The sequence below is a fragment of the Polyodon spathula genome, chromosome 27 (assembly GCF_017654505.1).
Source record: "Polyodon spathula isolate WHYD16114869_AA chromosome 27, ASM1765450v1, whole genome shotgun sequence".
Classification (NCBI taxonomy): domain Eukaryota; kingdom Metazoa; phylum Chordata; class Actinopteri; order Acipenseriformes; family Polyodontidae; genus Polyodon; species Polyodon spathula.
This window is the reverse complement of record NC_054560.1, coordinates 5,278,003-5,295,036: the sequence shown is the minus strand read 5'-3', so window position 1 is coordinate 5,295,036 and position 17,034 is coordinate 5,278,003. Positions and strand designations below refer to the sequence as shown.

The 17,034-nt window shown below is 39.5% G+C and overlaps 1 protein-coding gene across 24 annotated transcripts in view; it reads left to right on the top strand.

The window, feature by feature from the left end:
• The window catches only part of LOC121301331 (receptor-type tyrosine-protein phosphatase S-like), a 131,073-nt gene that overhangs the window by 102,096 nt on the left and 11,943 nt on the right, over positions 1–17,034 (top strand). For 12 of the 24 annotated variants that reach the window (XM_041230625.1, XM_041230621.1, XM_041230619.1 and 9 more), the window contains 11 exons: positions 597–691; positions 847–1,100; positions 1,747–1,837; positions 2,292–2,510; positions 2,647–2,804; positions 3,663–3,674; positions 4,303–4,415; positions 8,330–8,377; positions 14,094–14,191; positions 16,416–16,539; positions 16,659–16,834. In XM_041230625.1, coding sequence (XP_041086559.1) covers positions 597–691; positions 847–1,100; positions 1,747–1,837; positions 2,292–2,510; positions 2,647–2,804; positions 3,663–3,674; positions 4,303–4,415; positions 8,330–8,377; positions 14,094–14,191; positions 16,416–16,539; positions 16,659–16,834 — 1,388 coding nt within the window. The remainder of the gene's footprint in view (positions 1–596; positions 692–846; positions 1,101–1,746; positions 1,838–2,291; positions 2,511–2,646; positions 2,805–3,662; positions 3,675–4,302; positions 4,416–8,329; positions 8,378–14,093; positions 14,192–16,415; positions 16,540–16,658; positions 16,835–17,034) is intronic. The other 12 variants (XM_041230634.1, XM_041230633.1, XM_041230640.1 and 9 more) reach the window with 3 other exon arrangements.

The following is a 17,034-nucleotide window of genomic DNA, read 5'->3' as shown; positions in this document are numbered from 1 at the left end:
CGAGCATGCCCAGTTTTGTCCTGTGTCGACTGCAGTGTCCTATCTGGAAGCGCCAGTCCGGATTTCAAATTTAAATTAGAAATAAAAAGGGGAATTAAAACATTTGAAGAATTAGACTTCCTAAAAAAAGATAAATAAATAAATAAAATTGGATCTTAAGAAATTCCTCAATTCCTGTCAAATTGATTTTTATTAACCCCCCTCCCCTCCTTGGGGTTCCCTTTGTTTGAATCAGTCTGTTTCGATTTGTTTTTGGGGTGGAGATAGACATTTCCACATGGGATGCTACAGTTTTCAAACTGTCCTCTGTGTGTTCTTTGTTCACCAGGTTTACCACCTGCATTTAATTCTGTTGCTAATCATTTTTTAAGTAGCGTAACCCCTTCACAGTTAATCAACGAGCACCAGGTTGTTTTTGAGAGAGGAATGGGCATACCAGGTCAGCGAAGGAGCCAGAGAAACAGAGAGGCTTATTATTATTATTATTATTATTATTATTATTATTATTATTATTATTATTATTATTATTATTATCTTTCCTTGCTCTATCCGGCCTCCTGTAGCACCAACGTGTTTTTTTTCTTTTTTCAATGCAGATGTTCCAAAGAATTTCAAGGTGAAGCTGGTGATGAAGACGTCAATCTTGCTGACCTGGGAGTTCCCTGAAAACCGGCACCCCTATCGCTGCAAGGTTAACAAGCAACTGACTGATCTTATAATCTATATTATTTCTATATGTTAATACATCGTGTTCAGAGAAATCAGTGCTCAGCAACACTGTCTTAATGCAGATAAGGTTAGACTGAAAGCTGGAGTTTTTTTTTTTTTTGTTGGGTTTTTTGTTAGATCGAGTATAACGGTCAGAGCGTTGACGTGGATGCCCGCGCCACCAAAGCGCTGATCACAAACCTGCGTCCGAACACCACGTACAACTTCAAGATGACCAGTGGAGAGGACAACATGGGCGGCCTGAGGCACAAGGTGTTGACCAGGACTGCCCCAGCCGTACTGGTCACCAAGCCGACCCTGAACCGCAAACCAGACACCGACAGCACTCTGACTATCCTGCTGCCCTCTTTGGAAATGGCAGTGCCGGTCAAGTAAGAAGCACGCCAGTCAACAGTGTGGTGTATTACAAAGTTAGAGGAATATACAGCTATGACCAAACGTTTTGCATCACCCTGTAGAATTTCAGGATTGAGACTTAAATATAAATTAACGTAATTTTGATTATTTAACATCATGTAATCAAAGAAACTACAAATGTATATTGCAAAAGTCTACTGGAATCCATGCTAGTAGCACAGTATTTCATGTTAGATTTTTAAATGTCACATTTTTCTTGTTTTCTCAGTTTTCTGTCCAGTATATGGAAAACTACAAAGCGGTCTGCAATTCAATATGTTAACATAACATTATTTAGCAGGTTTCATTTGACTTTATGAAGCAAAATTGGTTAATTCTATAAGGTGATGGGTCACAGCATTATTACCACATGTGCATGTTTTCAAAGAATTTTGAGGCTGATTAGACACTTTTTTGTAGATGTCTCCAGAAGAAAATTCATACAAACTTGTAATGGTATAACACCATTATCACATTTAAAAAAAAAAAAAAAAAAAGGTTCTTTATAAAATGATTTATACTTGATTATCCATCAAGTGGTAAATGCTGCCTTGTGTGGCGACCATGAGCTACCACACGTTGGTGGCAGAGTTATTGAGAAAGTGTCTCTGGCTCTTTCAGGTACTACTATATCGTAGTGGTTCCTCTGAAGAGGGTGCGCGGGGCGTTTGTGAAGCAGTGGAAAAGCCCAGATGAGATGGACCTGGATGAGGTGGGACTGTTTTCCTTTACAACTAAGAAACTAGTGCACCTGTTACTTCATCAGGTGCCAGCAATCATACCCATGCCAAATCTGGTTAACTGGGTGTGGATTTCACTCCATGAATACTTTGAACACCTGCATAAACACCTCTGGGGGTGAGAATTTCAATTTTCACTCAGTAATCTGTGATATAGAAACAATAGCAACTCGTGTGAAAATGTTAGACCGCTTTGTGACCGCATGCTTTTTACAGTTTGTTCCCTTTCCCTTGCTATTTTAAATTAATTAAAGTCATCAATTCAATTAGATAATTGCTAATTTGCCTGTTTTGACAGTTTTTCAAGATTTTCAGTTACAGGGGTTTGATTTCCATATGCGCAACAAATCAAAACTACAGAGGCAGCGGGGTGTTCTGAGGCATCGCTGTATGTGTTTGCGTTGAACCAGTCTGCTGTCTCTCCAGGTGCTGAAGGATATCACTCGACGGGAACGACAGAGACGGAGCATGCGTTACTCACGGCAACTGGACACAAAGCCGTTCATCGCTGCCCGCTTCCGGACCCTGCCCTCGCACTTCGCCCTCGGGGACCAGATGGAGCACAACGGCTATGAAAACCGCGCCCTGGAGCCTGGCCAGGAATACGTCTTCTTTATCCTGGCTGTGCTGGACAACCCGGAAGTGGTGAGTAGGCCTGCCAACAAACGGGAAGTGGTGGGAAACGGGAAGTGGCGGGGAAACAGGAAGCTGTATTTTTAGAACAGGCTCGCTACCTGGAGAGGTTAGCTAAACGTTCTTTCTTTTTCATGTTTGTTTTCAGAGAATGTTTGTGGCAAGTCCGTACACAGACCCGGTGGTGGCTCCAGACTTGGACCCTCAGCCCGTGGATGGGGGAGACGGCCTCATCTGGGTGGTGGGACCTGTGCTGGCCGTCGTCTTCATCATCTGCATCGTCATCGCCATCCTGCTCTACAAGAAGTAAGACCATTCAGGGCTCAATGTCCCAAAAATATCAGGGTTAGGGTAAGAGATCCATATGATACACACAGATACACATTAGAGAATATTAGTTATCCAGCCAAATACCTTATTTTAGTCATTCATTCATTCATTCATTCATTCATTCATTTATTCATTCACTCATTCATTCTAACTTCCATAGTTTTTAATCACCACGTAGATTTAATAAACAGCAATAAGGAATCCATACTTTTGTCACACTTTTACATTAGAAGGTTTCACAGACCCTGATTTAGCCCTAATACAGGAATGGAATTAAGACTCCTGTTGCGTAGCAGTTTCATCCATTCCAGGTTTTGCTACAAGCTTGAGTAGTCCCAGTTTATAGGTAACAAGCTCAGGTGTCTCTTAATAAGATCATAGCGAAACCAGGATTATATCAAACTGCTATGCCATGGGAGTCTTATTTCCATCCCTGAATATCACTAATAAGTCCTAATTGGGCTCTGTGAAACTAGTCACATATAACATTTTTAGCCACATTTATTAACCCACAGATGATGATGCTACAGGGATACAGAAAAGACAGAATGTTGTGTTTTTTTTATTGGGAAGCATTGGCTCTGTTTTATGCACACGGAATCATTGCATTACCTTCACCTGCCCTTGACCTTGGCTTTAACCCTGCCCTTAGTCCCTCTGCTGTACCATTAGCATCTCGTGGGTTTAACTAGCTGCTTCTAATGCTGATAAGCTTTATTTAGCACCAGACGGCTGCGTCGGGAATTCAAATGATCCGTATTGATTTTGTTTTTCCCTGTGTGTGTGTTTTTTTTTTTCTTCCCTCTTTTCTCCAAACGCTTTCCTTGGGAACAGCAAACCTGACAGGTAAGGAAGGCGTGCTTAGCTGCAAGGAACTTGATTGGATTGCATAGGGCTGGGCTGGTTTAATAATGAGTTACATTGTACTGCTGCTAAACTGCAGTTAAACCTCCCTGTGGAATTGCTCTTATGAAATCATCTCCTGTGATTATTTCTAGAAGATTAGCATTGTGTGGTGTATCTGTTCTCATTCTATACAGATTAGGCACGGGAAATATTCAGATATTTTTGCTTAAGTTAAAATAGAAGTCAGTGCATTAATAGCAGTGCATTAAAATTCAGATGACAAATAAATCTAGTTCTGGAACCCAGTGGAGTGACCCATGGGTAAAGAAAGAATAAGCAGTCTGGTATTCACTGTCTCTTTGTATTCTCCAAGCACTGCTGCTCTGCCTCAAAACTGTTTTATAAGGTTTTTCAAAAAGGTAATAGAGGAAAATGTTTGGTCTCAAGCCCTCACTTTTTACACTTTCCTCAGCCACATTTTTTCACTATTTATTTGTCGTCGTGAATCCGTCATTATCAGACATGACCACAGTAGTTGACTCGATCTTCGGCAGGAAGTAGAAAAGTGTGAAGTTAGATCACTGAGTTTTTTGTTTTGTTTTTTTTATTTTTTATTTTTAAAACTCAGCAAGCGGAAGGAGTCTGAGCCCCGTACGAAATGCCTCCTGAACAACGCTGAAATCACTCCCCATCACCCCACCGACCCTGTGGAGATGAGACGCATCAACTTCCAGACCCCAGGTAACCCTACCCCTATCCCCCAAACGCTCACCTGTACTGCTGCACTGAATCCGGGAGAGCGCCAGGAAACGAAGGGGTAGCACTGTGCCTTAAGTGACATTTATTGTGTCATAATGAAATCTAGACACCTGATCATGAATACTAAAGAAAAAGTTTAAATAGTTTAAAAGTTTCTGCCTTCGTCTCTCTCTCTCTCTCTCTCTCTCTCTCTCTCTCTCTCTCTCTCTCTCTCTCTCTCTCTCTCTCTCTATATATATATATTATATATATATATATATATATATATATATATATATATATATATATATATATACACACACACACACACTATGTAACACATGACTGCAGTACAGTTTTACCAGCTTCTAAACCTCCTGTGCAGTAAATCAATCACTCAGATATACCTGATCCGTTTGTACATTTTTTTCAGATGTCTTTTTCCTTTTTCTTGTTCTCGGTTTCCAGATTTTTTTATTTTTGTATTTATTTGTTTTATTTAGGTTTTGTTTTGTTTTGTTTTCAGCATTTCAAAGCCATGCTGTTTTTATTTCCTCATTCATTCCTGTGTGCCGCCTGTCTCGTGGGATCAGAACCACACCATCAAGACTTCATTTCAGTTTGAGGGAGGGGGGTTTTATTTCTGTTTGGAGACTGTGGGGTCTATTCAGTTGCTCTAAATCACTGCGGATTGCTGTTTTAAATCATTCAAACAGATCCCCTCTCAAATGTTTTACACACTCATTTGCACTATACGTTGTTTTCCATGCATTGGGTTCACAAACTGTTCTAATGGTCTAAATGACTTGAGACTTGCCGCTTTTAAGAGCTGAGGAACTAGACCACAACATGCTTTGTATATTCCAGATAGTGCTAGGTTGTCAAACCCCTAGCCGTCTTCAATTAGTTTGAATTTACGTTGCTGTAACAACACAGAGACTGTCTAAAGTGCACTAAAAACAATGCAAATTTAAAACAAATGTTTCTACCAAGACTCCATGCAAAGTGCTTCCTATCTCCTAGCATTGCCAGAGACTCTGTGTATTTCCACTGATGGCTTCCGTTGTGACGTTCACCCTGAACCGTTTACTGGAATTCAAAGGGGAATTATGTTTTAGTTTACTGGAATTTAATTAGAGTCCCTGCTCTTGGTGGCAGGCCAGCTGAGCTCAGAGATCAGGTTGAGCCCCTGAGGAGCATTTTCAGCACAGGGTTATTCACTGCCTCGATCCGCACTCCCCTTCCTGCTGCATGACCCCCCCCCCATTCCCCACCATCGACCGCTCTCCCTCCTTCACACTGTTTCACACTGTGCCTGCTTCTGTTTCTGTAGTCTGTGTGTTTCTTACCCTCTGTGTATCCCACTATATCTATCACCCTTTCTATCGCCATTTCTGTTCTCCTTTAAAATTTTGCTTTTATTGGAATGACTGAAACATTAGTCAAATAAACAAATGCGTTGGCCGAATCCTTACTGCAAAACGTATGATTTTTATGTAGAACAACATTTCTGTCATACCACCATTTAGATCAATAGAATAGACCTCAGTGTATGACATGCAGGTACACACACGCAGGTTTGTGAATCTGTCAAAGTGAAATCGTCCTCTGTACACTGTCACGTGCCCTGGCTGCAGTGGTCATTGCCCTGCGCTCGTTCCACCCTCCAGTAACTGGATTACTGCTTTTTGGTAACAATGCAGATCACTTGCCCACCCTGAGTTTCTCTCAGGCTGACAGATGTCTCTTCCAACATATTTATCACCTGCTGAACCATTACTAAGATGCCTAGTAGGAAGATTTAGATCAGAGCTGTCCAATCACGGTCCTGGAGGGCTACTTTACTTTCACACAATTTAGAATAGGGTTGGAACAAAGACCAGGACTGGAATTAGGCCATCATTGGCCTGATTTAGATATATTGTAGAGAAAGCCTGTGATACATAGGAGTCAAGACTCATTGAAGCAAACGACAAACAATTAATCTGGAACATTTTTGACCTGCGTTTTGATTTCAAATTGAGAGCAGCATGAGGCAATACATTTTGCCAGCTGTGCCTTCTTCAGGAAAATGTTACGGAATAAAACTGAACAAATAATGTCCTGCTCTTTGAACTAAAGATGGTATGGTATTAAAGATGGTATGGTATTAAAGATGGTATGGTATTAAAGATGGTATGGCATATATGTAAACCATCTAGAATCCAGACACTCTCAATTGTGAATTTCGAGGAGACAAAGGAGACAAGCGCGCTGGCCAGTCCTCCTGTGTGTTTCACAACAGAACCCGTTATCTGTTACATTTTTTTGTTGTACAGTGTTTATTTTCTTCTGTTTGTGTGATCCTGTCCATTTGCAGCCCTATCTCATGTTCACCGTTCCTTGTGTGTCCAACATGTTTTAATGAGCTGACTTAGCAGTACTGGAACCTGATAGTTCTGCTCGAAGGCAACTCCTGTCATCTGAGAAGGGCTGTGACTCCTGAACGCAGTAGTGAGCACAGACCATACGTTCATGTCAGCCCCAAGCTGTTTATCAAGACAAGGAAAACATAATCCTTTAATATAGCTCCAGCACACTCCTGTAGCATGCTGTGGTTTTTTTGGTGCATAACTCTAATAGTCATGATGGAAATACCATCGTAAACGTCTTGTATAATGGTGACTACTAATATCAATAGGAACTGTATTCATATCCTTTAGAGTTGCTGCTGACAAAGGCTGCACAGCCGTGTCTGAGTGTACTACATCGTAGTTTTTTGTTTTTTAATTTGGCATAGAAGTTTAACAAATTGATGCAAAATTTGAAAGCTTTTTTTTTTTTTTTTTTTTTTTTTTTTTTTTTTTTTTTTTTTCTCGTGGTGACTTGGTTGGCACAACATGACTTAAGCCAACGTTCTTGTAATGAAAATGCATTCTTTATTTCATCTAATTAAAACTGCAGTATTATTCATTGATGTGACAGCACCTCATTTTCCATGAGGTCCTAAGGCAAGAAACGGCAAGTATGCATCAGGAAAGAGTAGACTTTGTGAATGATGTTGTGGACTAAAATACACTCTGAGGGTCATACATCATGGGAATGTTAATAGCACAGTCAATAATACATATTAATTCTTCCCGTTACCCCTTTGAGTTAATCATGTATATTCCATATCCCCCCCCTCATTTTATTACATTATGCTTTTGTAATGTTAATCAGTTTTTTAAATAAATTGTAAGGTGAGGATAATTATTCTGAAGTATGGTGGATGTTGCGTTTGGGTAATAATATTAGTAAAGGATTCATCCACTGTGTACCTGCTTGTTATGGGGCAGTGATGCATGATGAGGGGTTTCACATTTATTTTGGTTCTGTTTTATTGTGTTGAACTGGAGTTTCTTTCTTTACCAAAACACAGGGACTAGCACAACACATAGCCAGGCATGTCAAGATAAAATTTACAACATGGATTTATTAGTCCTTTTAAGATTACTGGACCATGCAAGATGTTGCAAAATTCATGACAACAAATCCTTCCATTTTCGCTTGGTTGAGCCATGGTTTGTTTCTAGCAGTTACTGTGCCCATGACAGACTGAATTACGGTTGTGCAAATACCAAAAAAATGAATATTATGGCTGAAATCTATATAACTTCCCCTTTAACCTTCAACAATCTGTTGTAACCTTCTTAAAGGAAAAGTTACAGATCCAAAATGTGCTGCACACCCCCTAAAACCAATTTTAAAATAAAAATAAGCGGAATCCAATTAGGGATAAGAATACATCCAATAAGAGTGTTTTAGCAATTTGGTTTCTTCCAGAGCTACGTTGGCCTTTAAGTTCTATTTCTTTTTTTTTTTTTTTCTTCATCAGCCTAAAAAAACCCAAAACAAACGGTTTTCTTTCTTTTTTTTATGTTTGCTGTTTTTCACAGATTCTGGTCTGAGCAGCCCTCTCAGTGATCCTGGTTTTGACTTTGAAAGTTAGTTCCTCTGTGTTAGTTCCTGTCTGTGTCTTTTGCACTTTGTCTTTCTACTTTGCATTTATTTTCCTTTTGTATTATTTTTTTATTATTATTATTATTATTATTATTATTATTATTATTTTTTTTTTTTTTTTTTTTTTTTTTCTAATTTGCTGTGCTTTTTCAGACTATTGGCTGCTCATAATTCCCAGGTTTCACACTTTCACTGTGTCACACCCAAGTGTCTTTGCACTGCAGACCCCACCACTCTGATATCAAAAACATTCTCACTGAGATGAAACTACAACTGCTGGGGTCTCACATACAGTATTTGGGGACTAAATCTGATTGCAAGACAGGAAGAGATAGGTTTACTTATGCACTTAAAAAAGAGATACTGAACCTTGTGTATTTTTTTAAATACTCGTCGCTTGTATTTACCTTTCTGTGTGTGATTTATTCCAAGGAACGTGCCGGAACACTGTTCCGTTATTTTCTATAGGCAAGCAAAGTCACATGGCTCCCATCTCCCGCTCAGCTGTCTGATTCAGTCAGAAGTCCTCTTGACGCAATGAAAAGGAACTTCTTACAAACTACTTCTTTAAGAAGGCTATAAAGGCAGCAACTGGGCATCGACTACGACTGTGGACACAGACACAAACAGAGCCACTGACACACAGACAAGTAATGTAAAGCATTCCGACAAGCTGGAGAACGACACAGAAATTAGAAAAATGCATGGCCTACTATGCAGTGTTGGTTACTAGAAGTCCGCTATACAAATACAGTGTGAAATCTCCAGAGCGCACTTGAAAGATTACCTCGATCTACTTGCATGCTGACACCTGCAAAACTCTTTCAGCAATGCACTGTACTGGATTTCTCCAGTGCAAAAATGGACAAAACTAAATGATGCATGGTTGCAAAACCAGGGGTTATGTTTCTACTTCTGAAAGCAATACAAAACTTTGTGAATTCGTAGAGTAATTCTTGCATCATAAAATATTTTAGTGGTGTTCCTGTACCTTCAGATTTAGGACTGCACCACTGATTTATTTTTATCTTTGTATGGTGGATATTTTTTTTTTGTTACAGTTATAACTGAATTTGCTGAAGATTTCTTAAGGGCTCTCTGGGAGACTGCTCAGAGCTCACTGTCAGAACACTAGCAGGCTCATGTTAATGCACTATATTAATGGGCACCTTCCCTGCTATAATACCCTTGGTGCGTGCTATGAGAATGTGAACATGCTAATGCTTTGATGACGGCTCCAGATTATCTATAGGGCTAACATTTAAATATCCACTCAACCTAGAGGACTGCAGAGATCAAAGAGCCCAGAGAAGGCAGTTGAATATTGCAGGTTTATTTATTATAAAAGTGTACACAAAGTTTTGTATTGCTTTCAGAAGTAGAAACATAACCCCTGGTTCTGCAACCATGCGTCATTTAGTTTTGTCCATTTTTGCACTGGAGAAATCCAGTACAGTGCATTGCTGAAAGAGTTTTGCACGTTGTCGGCATGCAAGTAGATAGAGGTAATCTTTCAAGTGCTCTCTGGAGATTTGCCAGCTCTGCACTTCCTGTGATGTTAGATATACTGTTAATTATACACATGAGTTACTGTTTAACCACATGTGTAATTAAAATGAAACTTTACATTTTGTCAACACAATATTATTTAAGACCGAATGAAAATGCTGATAGTTGTGATGTTTTTATTGCACAGCAAACAGTGAAAAATAATTGGCTCAAACTTCGTTATTGGAAAATATAGACCAATGTACTTCTGGACTTAAAGAAAAGTGAGAGCCAGGAGACCAAGCAATCTTTTGTTAATTCATTTCCCAGTAACTTAATTAGAATGAGCCGAAGACATGAAACTTCAGATTACTGTAAATCTCCCGATGATAAACAGATTTGTAATTTAAAAAAAAACAAAAAAAAAAAACACCTTGAGTGGAGATTTCAGAGCGTTAGTCTGTTAAACACAACACAGAGAATCATCTCTGAAAGGCTTTTACTCAGAAATACACCAACATTAATAAGCAAACTTAGATTGCATGCCGAGAATGAGCAACAACCAAGCTGGGGCTTCTTACAAGAGAGATTGATACACAGATACAGACAGATGGGAGCCCATAATACTGAGCAATGAAAATCAAGCCATTGGATCAACGTTTACCATAGTATCACAGTTATCTTACCGAATGTATTGCTTTAAACTTATGAAAATCACCAAGATGTGATGACTAAGACGGAAAGGCAAACACAACATGAATCTAAGCAAGAAGCAGAATACACTAGCTACAAGAACTCTGACAGTTGCTTTTTAAGGCAGTATTGAAGGATTAACCCTTTGCTGGCCCATGTCCAATATGTTTGACATTGAGAAAATAGGCATTAAATAGGTATAAATAGGCACACCCTGGGTGGTAAACGGTTAAGGTACAGTACATTTGAAGAGATCGGTGCCAAAAATTGAGCCAGTATTACCTACAATACTGCCTTAAATCCCCTTGTTATTGACCCCAGTGCAGGTGCAGTAAAGATATTCTTCAAATCCATTCTGATCAATGAGGTTTCCTTCAGATGAGATCTTGTTACTGCTGTTTGCTTTCTGCTATTGCAGTTCAATGACCACCCTTGGGTTGCTAATCACTTGTGGCTTGCTAACGATGTGTTGCTACTAAGTGAACTGGTTTTCCCTTCGCTCATTAATCTAACTGCCTAGCTAATTAGAGTATAGATGACATCATGGTTTCCAAAAATGTATTTATTTCAGTTATCGGGTTGAGTGCTCCCCTTCATTTTCCATGCTTATAATTATTGTGCTGTCGTGGGAGTTGGTTTCAAATGACTTTGTATACAGTATGTGTTGGAAATGTGCAAGGAATTGCATTTAAAACCTATGGAGGGTATTGGGCATTTTAAAAATGGTAGCCAGACTTAGTGTGAAGTGGTGTGAAAGGCTAAGAGATTGGTTTAAAGTACAGTTTTTAGTTTGTTAATTCAGTGAAGTAAAATAATTTGAGTGAAAGGTATAACGTCATGTCAGAGTTTTCAAAAACAATTCAAAAGTTTCCTTTAAAGGGAAGGTTTCAAAATGTTCTGCAGGTATCTTGCATATACTGTATGAAGTACATTTTTATACCTGCAGCAACCATTACAGGTAGAATAACTGTTAAGTATAACTATAAAGTGACAGCACAATATTAGACAGTACTGTGAAGTCAAGTGGAACTGTCTTAACGCAATGGTGGGATTCAAGAATGTCGGAAATGCAATGCCCTCGTAACGTTGTCTGCCTATTCTTCCAGTTTATAGTTGGTATTTTCAGAATACAAACTGACTTTGTTTTTGCAGTTAAACTCAAATGTTTTGAAAGCAACTCCTGAGATCAGTTTTGAACATCGTAGTAAGATGCCCAGGCCTGGTGTTTTGCGGATTGGTCAGCCAGTGACTTTTCAGCTTAGTCAGAGGGCTGGCAGAGGTCACACGACAACAAAAACACTAATTTTCGTTTTTTAGCGCAGCCAGAGAATAATCAATGAATTGTATATATCTCTGAGAAATAGCTTAGAATAGCTCGTCATAGACAAGACCGCGCAGCGACCTTCCATTCACTCATTTTTAATTTGAATGAATCTGCTGGTTGCTGTAGATGTCTTGTATTCAAGTGGCCTTGTCACAAGTTTGTGTTTATTATGCACAATTGTAAGTCCTGACATAATCTTGTGATTATGTGGGGTTCCCTGTTGTTTAAATAAAAGGAGCAGCAAAGCCTAATTAACTGAAAATATCACAGAAACATTGCAGCATGATGTACAGTACAGCAAAGAGACGGCCACAATGGTTCTCCTTGTTTTTTTCAAGAAGCAGAAAAGGCATACCAATGCCAAACTCCGCATTCATATAGGAACCCTAGTATAGACCACGGGATTCGCCTGTCTCACGTATCTGAAGTACCCCTCTATTGTTGTGTTTTTTTGGTTTCAGATCGAAGCGGGGCTCGAGTCTTACAGTCGGCAGGGGGGGTGAGGGGGGTAATACCTAAACGTGCTTCTGAATTTGATTAAGTAAAAGCTGTAGCCTCTGCATCTCTCAAACCCTTGATGGGAAAAGTGCTTTCCTCCTTGTCAGTTGTTCAGCAACAGCCTGAGGAAGTATTGTTGGGAGTCGCAGAATAACGCAACCTTCATAGGAGACACAGCGTTTGGAAAATTGGCCGATTTCATTTTTCTCAAGCGCTTAAACCTTTCAACACTCAAGTTCCGGCTGCCTGGGTTCTGGTTTACTCAGTAAGGGATAGCTTCAGTCTATTGGAGGTTCTGAAGAAATCCCACCAGCCTCTCTGATTGTGTTCCACGTATAGCCTTGCAGGTCTGGTAAAGTGCATTGTGGGTGCTCAACCTTTTCAAAAAAGAAAATAATGGGAGGGGGGAGGAACTGATGATGTCACGCTTGCTTTGCCATATGTGTGCTCAAGCTGTCTGTCTTAAATGAACCACTTAAATCACACCATTGCACTGCCTTAGGATCACCAACAGGGCTCGAAATTAGCTAGTGATGTTTGCAGGGGTTGGTAAAGACTGTTCATATTTAAAAAGGGATTGATGATATTAATAGATGAGATTACCAATCCTGCTAGGGTCTTAAAGGTCCAAATTTAAACTAATACACAAGGACACGGTTATTCGTTTCATTTTTTGTTTTCCAATCGCATTCTGTACTGTGTTACTGCCTGCAGGAATTAACAGCCCACCCAACTGTTAATAAAAAGTTTTATATTTTTAGTGTAAGAAGAATGGCGTTCATTTTCAGCCTTGGAGTAGATAACGTTTTAGGGAGGTTGTAAAAAAAAAAAAAAAAAAAAAAAAAAAAAAAAAAGGTAGATGTTAGATAAATACAGTGTTTGACTTGCTCTGTAAAAGTTGATAGGTGCAGTTAAAAGCTGGATAGAGAGAGGGCTTTGACAAAAAGAATAACTTTTTTTCTAATAATAAAGAGTATTATGGTTCTTTTAGTGCTGATGCTGTTGCTGGGAGGGTTTTTTTTTTTGCTAGCGTTTTTAATCCATTGAGGCACCAGCATTAAAGTATGTGCTATTAAGGAAGGCATTGTGATCCTCAGTTTCAGTTTTATAAATTTCTCCCGAGGCTAATGATCATGTATTGTATATTAGATTATACTTGAAGTTACCCTGCATCGAATTCTAAAAAGCCTTACTTGTGTTCTTTTATTTCTTTCACTTAGGGCAAGGTCCTCCTAAGTTCAGTAGAATTTTTTTTTTTTTTTTTTCAAATATGTAAAGTCAGTTTAATTTTGCCTCGTGTGCACCTCGCTGAATCAAAAATCAAAAATTGAAACTTAAAACAAACTCAAGTAGACAAGCGTTTCCGTCCGTGTTCTCATCAGCGTGATGAATCATTTAATGCAGCACTATAGTGTAATAGTGACATTAGCCCATTGAAATAAACTGTCATCCAAATGGCTGAAAAGCAAATCAGCAGCCTGGTCATTTCGAGCCCTGAGGTGTTCCTAACATCACTCATAAACCTCACTGTATATATATATATATATATATAGACATATACACACACACACACACACACACACACACACCTTCTGTTCCAGGCTGTCGTTGTGTGTCTGTTCCCTGTGTTTTTGTGACCTGAGTGCCATCCTCCTGATGGTATCTCTCTTTCTTTCGTTTTGTCCTTCCTGCGCCAGGCATGCTCAATCACCCTCCGATCCCCATCGCCGACCTGGCGGAACACACAGAGTGCTTGAAGGCGAACGACAACCTGAAGCTGTCCCAGGAGTACGAGGTAGGAACGGCACGGCTCGGGCAGCCATTCGCTTGGGGTTGGGGTTGACCCCCTCTCATTGATGTTTTTATGCTCCACAGGTTTCAGTTGAATTGTCCAATTAATCAATTAAAAGTCCAATGGAAGACATCATAGAAATGTTTATATTAGCAAACAAATTGGGTTTCTACCCATTTTGATTTTAAAAAAAAACTAAAATCCACACTTCACAAGGTGTCGTCGACTTCCCACTTCTTGCTGTTTACTTCAGTCAATGTAAACATTCAGTTACAGCCATCAGTATTCTGTTTAGCCATTTACCTTCAAAATATGCTTGAACTGTTTCATTTTCTACTCGTAATAGTATTGAATAAACAATGGGGAGAAGTGTGGTATTCATTTCATTTCAGTACAGTTCAGTGCAATTTGTCTGATGATGCGCTAAAGTTGAAAAATCCAGAAATTCCTAAGCGTGACGTTTTCAATTACAAACCTGCAGGAACTGCTAAAGACGATACTGCCAGAACCACCTTGGCAATTTATATGTGCAGCGTCTATATGTATATGCTGGCAGATTCAACTTAGTCAGATTGCCAGATCTGCTGCTATAAATGAAGCTTCCGATAGTCAAACCGCCCTGCTTAATCAGCCCTCATTACCATAATGTAATATCTGACGTTCCCCCAGCCCTGAAACTTGAATGTAATAAAGGTGCTGTGATGAAATGGATATGTGGAGAGATTGCAGGGATTGAGCGCAGGCATGAGGATGAGAACGTTATTAATGCGCAATTATTTGGAAATCCACTACAAGAAGTCCAGAAAACGCATGTTTAAATGTTCTATCCAGTGGATAAAAAAGGTACAGAATTGGCAAAAAAAAAGTTAAACTATGTCTTAAAGAAGTAGTTTCCCAATAACAGTGCATCCTCCTGTTTATCCCATTTCGTTGTTTTAGGACCCAAAACATGGTGCTGCCGATAAAGGAGTATCCCCACAAAAAGAAGCAGTAGTAATCTGTCTCTGTATAAAGATTATTTATTTCCAGTAACTATTTTAATTGAGAACATACTGGAATATAAAAAGGCACAGCAGTTACTAAGAAAAAAAGGGCTGTGAAGGGACGGGGCCCGGCATTGAAAGAGTTAAACACACTGTGCATGTAGATTACATGCCAGGAGAGACAGGGTCTGGATCTGTAATGTCATTGTAAGACTTACACTTGGTATTATCTGTTGCAGCAGATGCTCTTATCCGATAACTTCTGATAAGTAAATCCCTGCTATTATTATTATTATTATTATTAATTAATAATAATAATAATAATAATAATAATAATAATAATAATAATAATAAAGGTCTAATTTTGTGCAGATTTACCAATACAGCGTCATTTAACAGAACAAAACAAATTTAAGTTGAAATGCAAAGCAGTTACACTTTTGAAGCTTAGAAAGTGATCAAAATTCACTCTAACTTCACTCCAATAAAATAAGGCTAAATTTTGTGCAAAGACATATATAACCAACACAGCGTCATTTAAACAGCTAAATACAAAACTATAGAAGTTTAAGTTGACATTAATGTCAAATGCAGTTAACAAACACCTTGAAGCTTAGAAATTGATAAACCCCATTAGTGTTTCAAGTTATGAGTAATGTAACATTGTACCACGTCCCTAACCCCACAGCAAGCTACTGTTTGCACTTATGGAAGAATAATACAGCGCCTTGCATTTTTTTGTAGAGATGCCTGCTGCAGAGCTGTTACATGTCAATGAAAATAAACAGATATGTGCTGATAAGCAGGCATACTGAGAGCTTCACGTATACACATATATAGGCATGTCGTACAACGTGCTTTGTGGTATTCATAAGAGGGTTAGGGCTGTTCTGTTCAGCCCGAATTGTAAAGTCAAACGTTTTAAGTGGCACTGAAGAACGCAGTAGGCATTAGTCTACTTGCTTTAGTTTCTTACTTTTTCCTCCACTTTTATGTTTAATCAAAAATCAGTAAGAAATATTTGGAAGAAACACACGGAGATGTTTTTTTTTTTTTTTTTTAAATGTAACATTCCCTTTGACATGATTTCAGTGTCACAGTAGCGTTATTCAGAATATAGCCTGGTCTGGATTATATACTACTGTATATTGCACTGCTCTAGATGCTGAAAAACAGTTTAACTGCAAGCAGTTTGTCAGTAACTTCATTTAGAAGCATGTCTGCTTGTTTGTTTGCCTCCACAGTCCATAGACCCCGGGCAGCAGTTCACCTGGGAACACTCTAACCTGGAAGTGAACAAACCCAAGAACCGCTACGCCAACGTCATCGCGTACGATCACTCGCGGGTCATCCTGTCACCCATCGAGGGTGAGTCGTGAAGTGTTACCTATAAGAAACCTGATGAGTTGAAAATAGAGGTAAAGCGTGTGGCCTCCTAACCACACGGGGGCGGTGTCCTTAACTGCCTTCCTCTTGCTTTCCGGCAGGCATCACCGGGAGTGATTACATCAACTCCAACTACATTGATGGGTACCGCAAGCAGAACGCCTACATCGCCACCCAGGGGCCTCTGCCAGAGACCTTTGGGGACTTCTGGAGGATGCTGTGGGAGCAGCGGGCGGCCACTGTGGTCATGATGACTAAGCTGGAGGAGAAGTCACGGGTGAGAGGAAAGAGATGAGACGGGCAGGGACTATGGCCATCATGATCACATGACTGGGAGGAGAGACGGAGAGGAAGCTTACAGAGCAGGCAGCCACTGTGCTCCATCCGACTGAAATAGAGGATAAATCCATGCCTGGTAGAAATATTACCACTGGGGCCACATTATTAAAAAAAGACAAGGAAATCAAATGCAAAAAC